Source organism: Xyrauchen texanus, chromosome 6 (assembly GCF_025860055.1).
Source record: "Xyrauchen texanus isolate HMW12.3.18 chromosome 6, RBS_HiC_50CHRs, whole genome shotgun sequence".
Lineage (NCBI taxonomy): Eukaryota > Metazoa > Chordata > Actinopteri > Cypriniformes > Catostomidae > Xyrauchen > Xyrauchen texanus.
In genome coordinates, this window is record NC_068281.1 from 39,189,459 (window position 1) to 39,208,259 (window position 18,801).

The window sequence follows — 18,801 nt, forward strand, 5'->3', positions numbered from 1 at the left end:
GGCTATGGGAAGCGGAGAGGTAATGATCGCAACCACGGAAACATACACAAATAAAAAAGGCAGAGGAATTCAGCTCTGTGAACTTGCTCACTCAGCTCCGAAGAATATATCTGATGTGTGTTTGCAGCGTCACTCCTTTTATACCCGTATGTCCAGGGGAGTGGCATGCAAATTCCACACGACAATTTCCATTAACCTTTTCTCAAGATCAGATATGTCTGGGCTCCACAGTAGCGACCCCTATTGTTAACTCATCGACACAACGTTGAGTGAGTGACAGATAGGGAACTAGTTAATTTTGTTCAATTTAAAAAAAAATACAAAATGTATTCATCAAACAAAAGTACAAAGGGTTTATAATACATTTTCGGAATTACACCACTTCCTGTCACCTGAAAATTTGTCTTCTCTCTTTTCAGTAGAGCTGAATTCATTTAACTGAACATTTACATTCATGCATTTGGCAGACACTTTTATCCTAAGTGACTTACAGAGCACTTATTACAGGGATAATTCCCCCAGAGCAACCTGAAGTTAAGTGACTTGCTCAAGGACACAATGGTGGTGGCTGTGGGGATTGAACCGACAACCTTCTGCTTAACAGTTTAGTGCTTTAGCCCACTACGTCACCGCCACTCCACCACTGAATGAAGAAGCAGATCTGTAATTAAAATTTAATTATCTATACAGCGATATTTAGATTTTTTTTTTTTTTTACATCAGTTTCTCTTGTGAGATCTGTAAACACTGAAACTGGCATGTCACCCACCCTTTGTACAGAGTACTGTCATTTTAAAAAGAACATTATTAACCATTCTTTCATTTTGTTCTAACTGACTATTTGGAAAGGAGGCTACAGATTGCCAGAACTGGAAATAAAAAAATACAGTTTCTGCTCAGAATGAACTGAAATTAAAACATTAACTTTTTAGTCTCTGCAGTATAGTAGAAATGATCTGGATTCACACCTGACCAGGTTTGGACACATTTTAGCATGAATCCTTTAGTTATACTCACATTTGTTTTCTTGCCATCCACCCACTGTTAGAATCAGAGCAGGGCACATACAGTGATGAAGTGGAAGTGTCCGAGAGGTGCCTGCCCTGTCAAGAAGGCTGTGCATTCTGCAGGGATGACACACCGTGTGTGGCTAAGGAGGACACAGCCCTTCGCCTGGCCATGGTCTCTTTTCAAGGCTTCTGCATGCTGCTGGACTTCATTAGTATGGTAGTTGTCTACCACTTTCGACGCAACAAGGTAAGTAGTAATATAATATAAGTAATATAACTTTATGTCAAAACGATTGATGAGGGGGGCGTGTCCGGAAGCATTTGACCAATGTTTATGTTTGATAACCATAACCAGAAGTGTCTGGCCAGATGTGTGTTTAATGTTTGAATGACCGGAAATGTCTGAACGTAGTTCGACCTTTGGTTGACGTGATGTTTGTTTGGTTGATAAACATAACCAGATGTCTCTGACTGGGTTGCATCATGGTATTATGGGGACAGGTACAGATTTTTTCATTCAGAATTAATATAGTTCAGAGAACTATTTGGTGTTTTTTATTTATTTATCCTAAATAGTTGTTTGTTTAAAGTCACCATTATGGTGATTGGTGTTCTCTTGGGCTGGGACCTTATTTATTTTTTCTTAATGTTACTCCAGTCAGTATTAATGTGTTGTAGTTCAATACAATCATTTGCATTGTTACTTGGAAGGAAAGAAGCTAAACTTAAAGTCAGTCTTGCAAATGCCACTAAATTAGGCAATATCATTATGTCATTATACAATACAGAATTAATTGAATTACAAACATTCAAAGAGAGTTCTGCAATGCAGATTTTTATGCTGAGTGTCTATTGTTAATGGTGAATTTGTGAATTGTCAACTAGACACTACAGATATCAACGCTCAGCATACCTGCTGACACAGGTGTGGGCAGACAGTTGCTTGCCAAAGTGACAGGCCGTATCAGACTGCACGCACCCTTCCCCAACGCCCCATAAAATCATCATAACCTTCTGGTTCCTGGCACCCCAAAGGGGGTAACAAGGCGACATGCCAAGCATGGGAGCAAGCCGCGTCAGCCGCGCCTTTTCTCTCTCTATGTTTCTTGCATAGTTAAAGCAGCTGGGGCCATCTTAACGCTATCACACGCATCGGGGAAGGCATTCTTTTCCAACTCCTATTCTTTCAGGGGGAAAAGACCCCACGGAGACCACACCTGCCCAGGGGAGGTAAAGAGTTGCGAAATACCTCACATGGGTTTTCAGGCCACATGTGGAAAATGGCACGGTGGTAGATCCTACCTGCTGAGAGGGAGGAGTTGCTACAACACGGTGACTGGGGGGGCAGCGGGGAATGCCCAAGGAAGACGTGGGTCCACTAGTAAGGGGGAAAATACACACAGGGGGAATAATCCACACAGGGGCCTGTCCTGTGGAGCACCTATTCCAGTACTGAGTAGTTTCAGTACCCATAGTGGGTCTGGTCGGGGAAATCCTGCGCTGAATTTGAGGACCAGTGGGCTAGGGAGGAGTAATCCAGGGAGCCGAGTTAGTGGGGTCTCCTGGGATAAGAGTGCATGTGATCACCTCAGTGGAGGGGAAAGCACTAGATACAAGCGGTACAGCTTGTCAGTTGTTTCTGCGTTACCGAGTTCTACTGGCTCGGACCTGAGAGAACACAGGATGAAACCGACTCAACCCTGAGATTGTAAAATTTCATAAAGGTATTGGGTGTTGCCCAACCCGCCGCTCTGCATATGTCTGCTAGGGAGGTGCCGTTGGCCAGTGCCCACGAGGATGCCACATTTCTCGTTGAGTGTGCTCGAACCCGCAAGGGGGCGGGCATGGCCTGGGTGTGATAGGTCAATGCTATGGCATCAACAACCCAGACACAGTCCTGCTCAGAACATCTAAAGCTCTGCGTGTGGTCCACATAAATACAGTGTCGCTTAGGATGATGTGAGTGTCTGCTGGACCGAACTCCAGGAAGGCGTCACTGACAGAGAACACTTGCTGGTCCCCAACCCTCTTGATGAAAGTGAGCGTGATCAGGAGGGTCGTCTTCAGGGAGAGCTGCTTGAGCTCGACTGATTCTAGGAGGGTCTCTGGAGGCCAGAGAGGACCACTGAGAGATCCTAGGAGGGGAACAGGCTTGGCTGGGGAGGGTTCAACCTCCGGGTGCCTCTAAGGAACCTGATAATCAAGACTTGCCGTCCACTGTGTCGTGGTGGGCCGCGATAGCGGCTACATACACCTTCTAGGTGGAGGGGGACAGCCTCCCCTCTAACCTCTCCTGCAGAAATGAGAGCACTGACCCACCTGCGCACATCTGCAGGTCTTCGGACCGGGAAGAACACCAATTCGTGAACAAGCACCACTTCAGGGTGTAAAGTTGCCTGGTAGAGGGAGCTCTGGCTTGGTTGATTGTGTCTACAATGGCAGGTGGTAGGCCACTTAGATCTTCCACATCCTGTCTAAGGGCCAGACGTGGAGGTTCCAGAGGTCTGGGCGCGGATGCCAGAGGTTGCCCCGTCAGAAGGTCCTTTCTCAGGGGATTTCGCCAGGGAGGGGCTGTAGCTAGGAGCACGAGATCCGAGTACTAATTCCGAGTGGGCCAGTAGGGGGTCACCAGAATTACTTGTTCCTCGTCCTCCCTGACCTTGCACAATCCTGTGCAAGTAGGTTCACTGGGGGAAATGTGTACTTGCGCAGCCCCCGGGGCCAGCTGTGTGCCAGCATGTCTGTCTCGAAGGGAGCCTCCATTCGGGAGTACCAGAGCGGGTAGTGGGAGGTCTCTTGGGAAGCGAACAGGTCTACCTGTGCTTTGCCGAACCATTCCCAAGCCAGCTGGACCAACTGGGGGGTGAAGCCTCCACTCTCTGCCGAGCATACCTTGTCGCGACAGTGCGTCCTCTACCATCGCGGTGCTGTCTGACTGGATCAAGGCATGGCACCCCAACCCTGTTTGGAGGCATTTGTGGTGACCAGAACTCGTCGGGACACCTGCTGTTAGGGGACTCCTGTCCGTAGAAAACAGAGGTCTGTCCAGGGTTTGAAAGTCTTGCGGCAGGCAGAGGGTGATGAACACACAGTGCATGCCGAGGTGCCCATCTCGGGACTTGAGTCTGGAGCCAGTGCTGAAGTGTTCTCATATGCATCAACCCCAGAGGAGCGACTGCCCCAGAGGATGCCATATGCCCCAGGAGCCTCTGGAAATGTTTTAGAGGAACCGCCGTGCCTGGCTTGAATAAGGTGAGGCATTTCAGCTCTGACTGTGCACGCTCGTTGGTGAGGTGCGCTGTCATTGAGACTGAGTCTAACTCCATGCCGAGAAAAGAGATGGTCTGAACCGGGCGTGCTTTCTCTTTTCTCAGTTGACCTGAAGCCCCAGGCGGCTAAGGTGCCTGAACACCTGGTCCATGTGGGTGCATAGTAACTCTCGGGAGTGGGCCAGGATGAGCCAGTTGTCGAGGTAGTTGAGTATGTGGATGCACACTTCCCTTAGTGGGGCAAGGGCTGCCTCTGTGACCTTCGTGAAGACGCGAGGGGACAGGGACATGCCAAAGGGGAGGACCTTGACCTTGGACGCAAGTTAAGATGTAACGGGAGTTTTTGTAAGGCCCGGTTGAAAATGTACAAGTCCAGGATTGGTCATAGGCCACTGCCTTTCTTGGAAACGACGAAGTAAGGGCTGTAGAAACCCTTCTTCATCTCGGCTGGAGGGACAGGCTCTATCACGTCTTTGAGTTTCAGGGTTGCGATCTTTGCACGCAGGGTGTTGGCGTCTTCGGCGTTCACCGAGGTAAAGCAGATGCTGCCGAAAAGGGGTGGGGGCCTGGTGAACTGGATCGCATAGCTGAGTCGGATGGTCCTGGCCAACCAGCGCGACGGGTTGTGAAGTGAAAGCCACGCGTCCAAGCTCCGTGCAAGGGAAACTATGGGGATGATAATTTTTTACGTACCTGGCTGGGCTTTGCAGCGGTGCGGATCAGGCAATGTGGCGTCGGGAGGCCAAAGTGTGTCCCGAGGCTCTGGTGTTGAGAGAAGACTCGAAGCACTTACCTCCCTCCACACACCCGCTAGGGGGCGGGTTAGTGACTGAGGAGGAGGTCCCATAAAGGAGTCCTTTGGACTCGTCAGAACCGGTCGGCCAGGGGGGAAGCAGTTGTGGGTCTGGAGGCGGGGGGAGGCCCAGGTCATCCTACAGGCCTTGGAGGGGAGCACCGGGTGATTCCGCCAGGTGGCGGCGTTCTTGGGACACAGGTGGATTTCAACTGCTCTGTCCACCTGAGGGACTACAGAGTACACGTGGGCCGCTCCACCGTCGAGGGTAATGAGAGCAGATGAGCGAGGGGGTCGGTTGCGGGCAGTAAAAGGTGCCCTCCACGACCACGTCAGCTCATCGTGCGCCTCCAGGAAGAAAGGAACCGGGGTGGCTGTGATCGGCGCCCAGACCCAAGTAACCAGTCATCCAGCCGTGAAGGCTCTGGGGAGGACGGAGGGTTCCAGTCCAACCCCAAGCTGATGGCAGACCAGGCAAGCATGTCGGCCATCTGGTCATCAGCCTCATACTGTGCGTACTGACCAGAGGGTGGCAGCCCAATCGAGTCTTCTGCGTCAGATGCCGGAACACTCTCCGATGCAACTTGAGCTCATCATCCAGCTCGGGGGGCTCAAGGGAATAAGCAGACTTGCCTTGAGGTGAGCCGCTGTCACCCCGAGATCGGGTGGAAGTCATCGAGCGTGTCGGGGGGGGCGGGTGGTTCGTGGGTATGTACCCGGCAAAACCGAGGCCACTGTCATCCCCAAATCGCCGGCCTCATACCAGTGGGTAGAAGTAGCACGGGGGGGGGCTACAGTAGCTTTCCTGCTAAAGATGGAAAGCTGCGACTGCAACGTTGTCATGGTCATATTCTTGCAATGAGAACATGAACCATCCACAAACACTGCCTCAGTGTGATCGCTGCCCAGGCACATGAGGTAGCGCCCATGGCCGTCGGAAGCGGAGAGATAACGACCGCATCTAGGAATCAAGACGGAAAGGCATCTTTATAAAGATGCATCTTTAAAAAACGTTTAACATCAGTGTGTGTGCTCTATTAGAGAAAATATACTCTTTAGTAGGAATATACACTCTTTTAGCACTGTCGAAGCGCCATGGGGCGAAATCTGCACACGTCGTGCAGAAGAAGAGAAAGCCGCTGGAAATGCGCCATATATCCAACAGCATACGCATCTGTAGAGGTGAATGGAACAGCAGTAGTATTCAGCTCGCTGATTGTACAACCGCTCGGCTCCGAAGAAAAAATCTGAATGGAGTGGCATCCCGGCTCCTTTTATAACCCTATGTCCGGGGGAGTGGCATGCAAATTCCACTCGGCAATTCTCACTGGCCTTTTATCAAAGAATGGGAGGTGTTCGGGGCTCTCAAGAGCGACCCCTAGTGTCACTACATCGACACAATGTCGAGTGAGTGACAGAAGGGGAACCTGTGACAGATGGCCAGAAACTTTAGAGTCCTCAGTTGCAGCAAGAAAACATCACTCGAAATAACAGCAAACAAAAATAGACCCTTTCAGGGTGATACAAAGGTGATTCCTCACTCTGTCAGGGTTTATTTTACACTAATGACCAGTTGGCTATACATCTTTTACATCTCTCTCTCTCTCTCTCTCTCTCTCTCTCTCTCTCTCTCTCTCTCTCTCTCTCTCTCTTGTTACATGTGTTTTTGTTACAGAGAATCAGAGCGTCTGGTCTCATTCTTCTTGAAGCGATACTTTCGGGATCTGTCCTCCTCTACTTTCCTGTAAGTTAAAACGTTTCCTTTTTTTTTTTCTTCCTTAGCAAAATAAAAAGGCAAGATAACATTTTCTCCTTCATAATAATGTGCTATTTGACACTTTAAAAAAAACAAATACAAAGCAGTCCTAAAGGTATAGTTCACCAAAAATGAAAATTCTCTCATCATTTACTCACCCTCATGCCATCCCAGATGTTTATGACTTTCTTTCATCTGCTGAACACAAATAAAGATTTTTAGAAGAATATCTCAGCTCTGTTGGTCCAAACAATGAATGTGAACAAAAGCTCCAAAAGCACAAAAAGGCAGCATGCAAGTGATCCATAAAACTTCAGTGGTTAAATCTATGTCTTCAGAAGTTATATGATAGGTGTGGTTGAGAAACAAATCAATAAAAAATTTTAATGGCACACATCGAGCACAAACGAACAGCACCGGTTTGGAGCGATTTGGACCACAAGTGGTGGAAAATTATGTCACACAAATGTTCATTTTTGCAGCACAAATGAATGGGATAGATTTGGTCATTATTTCATTTATCTTCATAGAGGTTACTAAAGCAATTGCTTCTCTGCACTGCCTGAACTTACAGCTATTCACCTGTTTCATTACTGTATGACCGCTCTCTCTGCCATATTTGTGTACAAAGTCCACATACTGTGTCTTCTGTGCACCATGAGATCATCAATCATATGCACTAGGACATGATGAAACTGTGCTAAACTGTTTCTGTTTATGAAGATATTAAAGTGTTATTTTTCGATTACACAACCAGAAGGTCTTTTTTCTTCTTCCAGTAAAAGTTTTTTAAGTGTCTGTTTCATTTCACACAATTCTAGCAGTGAAGGGGTAAATCACTTGTTTGTTATTGCAACATCATGATTACCAGCTCCCATCCTGGACACACATCACTGTGCACACACAGCTATAGGGCCACGTTCAGCATTTCACAGCAACAGTGAACAAGCCACCATTAACTTCTGATGTTTTGCATCCATTTCTTATGGCAGATCCAATATTATCACGTAAACTGCTCGTACCATCATCCAATGACAGGCAATCTTACATCCTCTTTGAGAGGCACGTTGGAGAGGGGGTGTGTCTTATAACTGATTTGAAATTTAATTGGTTGCTCTCACAAGTCAACAGTCCAATGGCACTTTATTAAACTCTATTCTCAATTGGAGAAAGAAAAGGTAAAGAAAAACTAAAAAGAAAAAGAAATTGGCAAATTATTTAAGAAAATAATTGCCAAATACCTTTTTAAATGCAATTTAAAACGTGCTTTTAAAGTGCATTTAAAAAATATATTATTTAATGACATTTTAAACATGAAATAAATATGATTATTATTGCACAATTTTATTGTTAAATATAATGACATATTTAAACATGAATTAAATATACACATTTAAATGTGTCTATTTATTTGTCCATTTATAAATTGGTTTATTTATTCAAATTTTATATGTAAATTAATAGATTGATAATTTACTCATTCATTAATTTGTAAAAGGTACTCCTGGGCTACCATAGTTCCAACCCTGTAATGTAAATCTTTCTTTGGTGGAACACAAAATCTTAATCAGAATGTTTGAGCTTCTTTTTTCTAACTCAATGGAAGTGGATGTGATCTATACAATGGTAGTAGTGATCTACAGTATACTGCCAAGCTCTGAAAAAGATCTATTAACGTATAATAAAGCCATTTGTCATTTGTATAAAGAACAGAACGAAACTAGGCATTTACTTACTGATAATCTTCCCCTCCGCTGGAGCGCTAAATTTCATTTGTGTTTTTGTTCAATTAAAAATATTATGCATCGCACAGGTTTGACATCATCACACAAAATGGCATTCTTTCTTGTACATATGTCATGCAAACACAATACCACAAGTCTGAAAATGTGATCGCATATGAGATCTGAGAGCTATAGCATGGGGGAAGATCCATCAGAACATCTTAATATTGTACCAGAATACTCTCTTTCATTGTGAACGACCCTTTGATCAAACACAATTGGAGGTGCCCTATATATATGTACACACACACACAGTATTTTTAATTCTCATGTGGGAAAATTATCTTCATCTTGTGTAAATTGAATCTGAAATGAAGATAAGGTTTATGAGAATCTTTTAGATTCTGTGTCCCTCTTCGATAAAAACAGTTGCGTAATCTGTTGTGCTTTTCAATGGTATTTTTCTCTGTTTTTAAGCTAAGCACACCTCCCTGGCCATCTGTGATTGTCAACAGCTCATGCATGTGTATGAGAGAGAGAAAAAGAAAAGGAGGATGAAACATGGTAGAGGCAGAAAATAACTGCACGGCAGGTTGCATGCAATCTGAATTGCTAAATGTTGAAAAAAACTGAATACTTCCAGACTAGCAATTATTAAAGATCAATCACACCATTTTCACTTCATTAAAAAGCAATCATGTCATGCTACATAAAACTCATAATGTTTGAAAAATCCTTAAAATCCAAATCAACAAGAAATCAATTCACACGACTGGTCTTTTTCTGCACTATTCATTGGTACACATTTGGATCACTTTGTAATCTTTTATAAAAAAGTTAGAACTTGCTCTATCTCTGACTTTCCATGTCAGCTACCATTACCAAGCCCTCTAAAATGTCAATCCCTCCCAACATCTTTCAAAGAGAGACCACTTTTTCATTATTTAATCAATTACCGATGGATACAATCAAGTCCTGCCCTGCTTTTTTCTCAGATTAATGAAGTACAATGGGTTGCGAACTGCATTTCACATTGACTTTAAAGTTGAGGGGCTCTATTTTTGTTTCTGCATTAGGCGACCATGTGCTACCAATTTTTCTGAGCATGCTAAATCCAAACGCAATTTTCATAGAAGGGCAACAAGCAACTGGGCATGGGTTGGAGCACTTTCTGTGGATGTATGGACAGTATGGGAAGTCTGAAAATAAAGTGGCACAAATGACTTTTTTCTATTTTGTGAGAATTATGTAAGTGTGATAAGATGTCTGAGAACCATGTCTATTCTAAGCACAAAGTCTAGACTTAGGCCTTGAGGCTTTGCAGTTTGGGGATTCCACCATGCAGGTGCTATCAAAGTGTATGTTCAAACTCTAGAACTACTGTGGAACATAAAATGATATCCCAGACAATTACAGTTAATTCTAACCATAATGTTGTAAGTTAGTAGATTAATATAAGGAATTGTACCTACATTCTCTTCAATGAGTATGTTATAGAGGTATCCCTGACATTCAAGAAGGAGGTAGTTACTGTGCAAAATAACGTACACAAATGATCTACATTTTGTATGTTCATTGGCTACCAACAAATTATGAATGGGCTGTCTTTATTTACATCGCCTGCACATTGGGCACAATTTCACCAGCCCACTTATATGCTGAGACGTAGCACATACGTACATGCATAACACTGACTATATATATTTGCTGTCACAGATTTTGAGGGAAGACCCAAGGATGCAGAAGACATAATTATCTTTATTGAAAAACAAAACAATGCAGCAAACAAAAGATCTCACGATGGAGAAAAATTGAAAACAAGAACAAACTTAACTAGATAAAGCAAAAAATAGGCTGGGAAAACAGAAACTCTCACAAGAGAGAAACTTAAAAGCAACAGAACAACAGCTCCCAGGAACAAACTGATTGGGAGAAGAAACAAAACAATCTGACCGGGATATGAGGAAAGAGGGCACAATATATAGAAGGAACACATATGAGGAACAGGTGAAACAAATTAATGTGATGAGGGAACGAGGAGGTGGAGTCGGGGACGCACATGGCAAGACAAACACGAGGTGATATGCAAACGTACAAGACCAAAAAGACACTAGGGCACATGAAGATGAAGAATCAAACACAGCCATGTGCACTTACAACACACAAAACATGGGAACCTGACAGATGGGCTGAGAAGACTGTCACAATCCTGCCACAACAAAATAAATTGAGACCATGAGTAGCATGATCATGACAATTTGCTACTTAACCTGCTATAGTTTACTTCCCGCTTTCCAATCCCAGAAATATGAATAGGGTCCATCACAAAAATAACTGCTGTTTTCAAAAAGGCGTACTAAGCACTTATTCATGTGGTTCCGCAAATGTCTGTGAAACAGTTGAAAGTTCAAATAGTTGCTCAAATATGTGCAAGCTCTCAGATGCATTCCTGGCTATGTGTATTACTTCTATCGTGATGTGCTGTGCCATGTGCTGCTGCGCTGCTGTGCTGTGCATTATTAATGAGTCCATCAAATCCTAGTGCAACTTGTTAAAAATACATTCAGATTAATTAATGTGTTGGGGGAAAGGGGGCATCCTATTTGTGTGCAGTCTGTTTATACAAACATGTGGCTTCTTTTCTGTTCCAGCCCTTAACTTCCTAGTTACAGTACTGACAGTATATGCACTAGTTTTACAACAAAATGTATCACGGTCTTTTAAGTCAAAATTGGAGCTAACTAAGCTTATAATGCCTCACTGAGCATCACTGAGTATTCAGACCATGAAAAGTCTGCCTACAAAAAGTCAGTGTGGCATTTTCCATTTAATTTTGATCAATCATAACACAAAAACTGCATTTAAAAAAATTATAATAAGTGTATCAATCATAAAGTACACATTACCTGCACAATATACGGCACCTGCTTTTCAGTTGCTTTGTTAATGAGTGCAAAAACGTATTTTCTGCACAGCTGAGAATTGCTGCTGATTGAGACTTTCTCTTGGTTTGAAGTTGGCTGTGCATGGCAGAGCTGTTTGATTATTCTGAAGGGGCCGTTTTGCTCTTTGCACATTTAAAACGACAACTGTGAATTGGAAAGCTGTTCTGCAGAAATTCCAGAGGGAGATGAGCACATATACATCTCTCCATCAGCCCTCAATAATATTTATTTAATTAAGCCATTCATGATGTTTTATATTAGACAGACACAGATGAAAAGGAACAGAGTTGACAGATAATGAGGTATGGAGGGAACACTTCAAAAGCTCTCAGGAATACAGAAAAAAGATTAAAAGAAGAGAATCTGTATTTGATTTTGAGGTGTGGATCATTCTCCATTATTCCCATCTAGGGTTTTTTATGACAAAAAAACACTCTTTACTCTAAAATACTCATTATCGCAATGTCTACTGATGTTTTACTTGAGTTTTTTATTTCCTATTATTCTCAGTGATGATTTTTTTAGTTCCCCTTCTGTCACTCACTCGACGTTGTGTTGATTGTAGTGACACAAGGGGTCTCTTCTGAGAGTCTGATGTCAAGATGGCAGACAGAATTTGCATGCCCCGCCCCGTACATACGGGTATAAATGGAGCGGGCGAGCGAATGCCTGACAGATTTTTTCTTCGGAGCCGAACGGTTGTGTGATAAGTGAGCTGTGTGACACACGACACACATGACACCAGAGAGCTTGCTGTTGGATCTGACGACGCATTCCAGCGGCTTTCTCCTCTCTGCACGCTGTGCAGACTCTACCCCTGGGCGCTTCGACAGCGCTTCTATTATAAAAGAGTTGACTTCTTTGAAAGAGTTTATTTTAGTCCTCTAAAAGCGTTTGAGTCTGGTAAAAGAGCAACATACACAAGCGAGCGTTGAACATCCTTTTCAGGATGCGTTTTTTAAAGATGCCCTTCCGCCACTGTGTAGTTCCTGGATGCGGTCGGTTTCTCTCCACTCCTGACGGTCATAAAAGCTGTCTCGTGTGCCTGGGCTGCGAACACACGCAGACAGCATTTTATGAATGGTTTATGTTCTCAGTGCGAGAACATAGCCATGGCAACATTGCGGTCGTGGCTTTCTTTTCTCACGAGAGAAAGCCACTTCAGCCGCCCCCTGCATCATTCCTTCTTCCCACGGGATTGAGGACAACCCGGCTGGTGTTGAAGGCGATTCGGCGATGACGGCAGGCTTGGTTTCACCGGGTAAAACCCCACGAACCACACGCCCCCCGGCACGCTTGATTGCTTCCGTACGAGCTCAGGATGGGTGCGGCTCGTTTCACTGCCAGCCGGCATTCTCCTTCGAGTCCCCGGAATTGGATGACGATTTCACCGCTGCATCGGAGAGCGTCACAGCGGCGTCTCATACTTAGGACAACTTCGGGTCCGCTCGCCCAGTCTGAGCCTTACACACAGATGTCCGCTATGCTTTCCTGGGCCACTGGAAACCTCCGCGCCCCCCCCCCCTCACGGCTACTCGATCGGTTCCTTTTACTGCCTGTAAACCGACCTCCTCCCACATCCGCTCTCATTACCCTGGACGGTGGGGCGGCCCACAGGTACACAGAGGTCCCTCAGGTGGACAGAGCGGTTGCGACCCACCTGTGTCCCGAGAACGCCGCCACCTGGCTGGACTGTCCTGTACTCCCCTCCAAGGCCTGTAGGACAACGTTGTTACTGACTGCGAAAGCCTACAGCACCACTGGACAAGCCCAGCCGCTTTTTAACTCTATGACGAGAAACATAGAGTGAGAAAAGGCACGGCTGGCAGCTGGCTCCCATGCAAGTCATGTCGTCTGTTTCTGTACAGGTACGGGGAACCTAAGAGCGGTATATGACACCTTTTATTGGGGGCGTTGGGGAGGGTTACGTGCAGCCGACCCAGCTGCTTCTAGCACGCAACGACCTGTTTGCACCTGGCTCGGCAGCCACCTAACACGGGGTAGTGCATGCCATTTTTAAGTGGGACCCTTGTGTCACTAAAATCGACACAACGTCGAGTGAGTGACAGAAGAGGAACGTCATGGTTACTGTTATAACCTCCGTTCCCCGATGGAAGGAACGAGACGTTGTGTTCCCCTTGCCACGTCACTATCCCTACCACTGTAATGCGCCGTAACTGTATTCTCGGCTCCTCAGTGAAAACCTGTCTGGCATCGCTCGCCCGCTCCCTTTATACCTGTACGTCCGGGGCAATGCAAAGGCATGCAAATTCTGTTTGCCAACTTGACACTGGCCTTTTCTTAAGTTCAAGATCAGAGGTATGCAAGGCTCTCAGAAGAGACCCCTTGTGTCACTACAATCGACACAATGTCGAGTGAGTGACAGAAAGGGAACAGAAGATACAACAGTAACCATGACGTTTCTCATTACATTAATAAAGATACAGCATATGAATTTTTATGTTATATATTTTTTTAATTAAATGCAGTACAACAAATATTACCATAGTATATATAACTTCTTTAATTTTCTTCCATTACCGTAGTGAGAATTGGAGGGAGTGGGGGGTGCTTATTTGTCATAAAAAATAATTTAACAATGCAGAATAATCATAGGTGTCATTTTCTTTAAGCAAAAGTACAATTTCTTAATATTTTCTTTTGATGTTGGAGAGACATGACTTGGAGAAATTCTTGACAGGATTCGTGAGATTCACCCATCCACCTTCTATTTTCTAAAGAGCATCGATGAAATTCTGATGTGTTCTTATTTACATTTAAGAATGAAAACAGAAATTAAATAAATACAGTAACAGTAACAGTGATTCCTGATATTCATCGTTTTTATCCTACAGTGAAAATGATTACACTGTTTCTAAAATGTCATCTTTTTCTCATCTCAGGTTATGATACAGTACTTTAATCCAAGTATATTCCGATGCATTCTCCTGAGATGGGTTCGCCTGCTCGGCTTTGCTACTGTCTATGGAACAGTGATTCTGAAACTATACAGGTAAGAAGAACTGAGTGATCAGAGGCAGTAAAAGAGACCAAATCCTCATGGTAAACTTTACCGTACTAAGAAAGCAGCCATTTTGTTTTTACATCCATCTGCACTGTTTTTCAATTGTTTTCTGTGTTAACATGCGGTAGATTGATGTCTTTGAATGTTGCAACTTGAGTGCAGTGTGATTTTGATGCTGTCAAGTTTAAATTTAAAAATAAAAACAAAACAAAAAAAACATGTCTCGAGACACCTACATTCTAATAACCACAATTTTTGCTCAGTTAGGGTCCGTTTAGACTAGGGATGTACAAAACTACCAATTTTCACAATCGACTAGTCGGACGGTTGTTTGAACGACAGTGATCATCTTGTAATGTAGTGTTGATGTGACACTTTGATGTCTGAAACAGCAGCGGTGCATAAATGGACTAAACTTAGAGCATTAACTTCTTACAGAAGGTTTTACTGTGCTAACTATTATTCACTTTTAACCAGCATGCTATAATTACTATAAGCTATAATCATAATTTAAGAATTGCATCTCCCATCAATAAAAATATTAATGTTAATAGTCGACCCCACAAATTGACTAGCCAGTTGTTTGACAACTAGTCGATTAGTCGACAACCGTGGCACATACCTAGTTCAGGCTGAACATGTTCTCACGTTTTCCTGAAAACTGAAGTGTTCCAAGATTCAGGCCCATAACAGAATACATTTTTTTCTTCTTCTTGTCACCATTGTTCTCACTCGCATCAGTGAACAAATTGTCAAAAAATCATGTGGCTCAACAGAGAGTCGCGATGACCGATTATTGACAGTGTCTTACCCGTAAAAGTATAAGGAGTGGGTAGATGACATGAAGCTATGGACCGAGGTTTGTTACATCAATATCATCAGCTACTTTGTGCTGTTATGACAGCAAACAACTGTTAAATCAGAACTCAATTTTACTCTGACACTGTTCTCCGTTTGAAACGTTTGACCAGAACCAGAAAACAGTCCAGTGGCAATTAGAATCCTCAGGGCACCAACTAGTGGCTAATCAGGAAAACTCATGGTTTTCTGGTTGTAAAAATATATACTTTCTTATATTTTCAGAAAAATTGGCAGTTGTGGTTGTCATAAATGTATGTAAAAATGTTAAATACACATAAAAACATTTCAGACACTTCAAGATAGCACTTTGGTGCTTTTTGGTATAGTTTACAGAGTATACCCACCCAGGTTTCATTTTTTACAATATATGCAAACAAAATAAACAGGCTTTTAATGTAGAATATTAGGTTCAGATTCACATTGTTTTTCTGTTAAAATTACAAACATTTTGTACATTAACGCTTGAGAAATGAGAATGGAGCATTGGAGCGATCTGCAATAATCCTCCCGTAGAGCTTCTTGAAGTGCAAATCTGCATGAGAAACAAGAAAAATAAATTATGAGAAAAGTGCTAGTTTCATTTAAAGTTGTCATTTAAAGTTGTGTCTTGTCCTTCTTTCTCATTCTTAGGGTTTTGAAAGTGTTCCTGTCACGCACAGCCCAGCGGATCCCTTACATGACCAGCTGGAGGGTTCTGCGTCTGCTGGGTGTGATTCTGCTGGTTGTTCTGTGGTTCCTCGTGGCCTGGACCTCAGCCGTATGCCAGAGCGATGACACTCAGCATGCCCTCATTGACATCGGTGTCACCCCAGAGGGTCTGCAGTTCAGCATGTGTCTACTGGACAGCTGGGACTACATGATGGCTGCCGGTCAGTTCTTATTCTTTACTCAGTACATTTTTTTATATTTCCTGTGGGGTCCATAAATCTGAGACCACATTGAAATTAAGGGATTCTTTTCCTAACCTGGAAATTAACAGATATCTTTAGGGTTTTAAGCAAATAAGTTATGTCATAAAGGGGAGTATAGATATTTACGATTCTGCACCTTTTTTGTGGTCACTAATCAAATGTAAGCAAATTTGTGACATTTACCGTGTTAACTCCTTTGAACAAAAGGTCAGGTTTTCACAAGATGCTCTTTGTAATATTCTCAAATCATGCTTGATAACATGAACATCAAGTGTTCCACAAATATGTGGAGTCCATGGCAAGTGCATGCTGTCATTAGAGCAAATATTATGAAATTCGTGAAAAATATTTCAATTAAACTTTTCGCTCAAATTGTTTTGCTGCTAATAAACTCAGCAAAAAAGAAACGTCCCTTTTTCAGGACACTGAATATTAAAGATAATTTTATAAAAATACAAATAACTTTACAGATCTTTAATGTAAAGGTTTTTTTTACAATGTTTTCCATGCTTGTTCAATGAACCATAAACAATGAATGAACATGCACCTGTGGAACGGTCGTTAAGACACTAACAGCTTACAGACGGTAGGCAATTAATGTCACAGATATAAAAACTTCTACTGATTCTGAAAAACACCAAAAGAAATATGCCCAGGGTCCCTGCTCATCTGCGTGAACATGCCTTAGGCATGCTGCATGGAGGCATGAGGACTGCAGATGTGGCCAGGGCAATAAATTGCAATGTCCGTAATGTGAGACACCTAAGACAGCACTACAAGGAGACAGGAAGGACAGCTGATCGACCTCGCAGTGGCAGACCACTTGTAACAACACCAGCACAGGATCGGTACATCTGAATATCACACATGCAGGACAGGTACAGGATGGCAACAACAACTACCCGTGTTACACCAGGAGCACACAATCCCTCCATCAGTGCTCAGACTGTCCTCAATAGGCTGAGAGAGGCTGGACTGGGGGCTTGTAGGCCTGTTGTAAGGCAGGTCCTTACCAGACATCATCCGCAACTACGTCGCCGATGGGCCCAAACCCACTTTCACTGGACCAGACAGGACTGGCAAAAAGAGCTCTTCACTGACGAGTCACGGTTTTGTCTCACCAGGAGTGAAGGTCGGACTCGTGTTTGTCGTCAAAGGAATAAACATTACACTGAGGCCTGTACTCTGGAGCGGGATCGATTTGGAGGTGGAGGGTCCGTCATGGTCTGGGGCGGTGTGTCACTGTATCATCGGACTGAGCTTGTTGCAGGCAATCTCAATATGGTACCCTCCTTGCAGGCTTATCCTGATATAATCCTCCAACATGACAATGCCACCAGCCATACTGCTTGTTCTGTGCATTATTTCCTGCAAGACAGGAATGCCAGTGTTCTGCCATGGCCAGCGAAGAGCCCGGATCTCAATCCCATTGAGCACATCTGGGACCTGTTGGATCAGAGGGTGAGGGCTAGGGCCATTCCCCCAGAAATGCCAGAGAACTTGCAAGATCCTTGGTGGAAGATTATGGTAACATCTCACAGCAAGAACAGGCAGATCGGGGGCTTGGGTAGCTCAGTGGTAAAGACGATGGCTACGACTCCTGTAGTTTGCTACAGAGATGCTGAGTAATGCCAGCCAGGTCTCTTAAGCACCCAAATTGGCCCGGTTGCTAGGGAGTGTAGAGTCACATGGGGTAATCTCCTCGTGGTCGCTATAATGTGGTTCGTTCTCGGTGGGGCACGTGGTGAGTTGTGTTTGGATACCATGGTGGATTGCGGGAAGCCTTTACACACGCTATGTCTCCGTAGTAATGCACTCAACAAGCCACTTGATAAGATGCAGGGGTTGATGGTCTCAGACGCGGAGGCAGGGAAAAAAAATCTAGTGCAGTCAATGAGGAGGAGATGCACTGCAGTACTTAATGCAGCTGGTGGCCACACTAGATACTGACTGTTACGTTTTGTTACCTCCTTTGCTCAGGGACACATTATTCCATTTCTGTTAGTCACATGTCTGTGAAACTTGTTCAGTTTATGTCTTAGTTGTTGAATCTTTTTATGCTCATACAAATATTTACACATGTTAAGTGCTGAAAATAAAAGCAGTTGAAAGTGAGAGGCCGTTTCTTTTTGAGTTTGAGTCTTTTGAGTTTATTTCATTCTTTTGTAATGAGAAGAACTGTATTCAATTAGACAAATGCCAAAATAGAAGCGTTTTCACTTGTGGTCTGAGACTTTTAATCCCCATTTTATATAACAATTTTTAGATAACAAAATATCAAACCAAGTGGATTTATTTTTATAAGAATAACATGCAGACATGCAATAGATTTAGTATATAAAATACACTTAACGTCTGGTTTAAAAACAATTTGCGCAACATGTCTGTGGCAGGACAGAGGGCGGGGCCGGGTCGTGATCCTACACACCCGGTCCCGTATTAGGCTAATCAAGCCTTCGAGAGGGATAAACTTAAAAGACAAACACACACATGACGGACATGCCCGT

At 43.8% G+C, this 18,801-nt stretch overlaps 1 protein-coding gene across 1 annotated transcript in view; it reads left to right on the forward strand.

Annotated features, from left to right (window-relative positions):
• LOC127644873 (probable G-protein coupled receptor 158) overlaps window positions 1–18,801 on the forward strand; it is a 75,343-nt gene that overhangs the window by 36,213 nt on the left and 20,329 nt on the right. Inside the window, exons 4-7 of the mRNA XM_052128278.1 lie at window positions 1,049–1,257; window positions 6,748–6,816; window positions 14,401–14,510; window positions 16,014–16,252. Coding sequence (XP_051984238.1) covers window positions 1,049–1,257; window positions 6,748–6,816; window positions 14,401–14,510; window positions 16,014–16,252 — 627 coding nt within the window. The remainder of the gene's footprint in view (window positions 1–1,048; window positions 1,258–6,747; window positions 6,817–14,400; window positions 14,511–16,013; window positions 16,253–18,801) is intronic.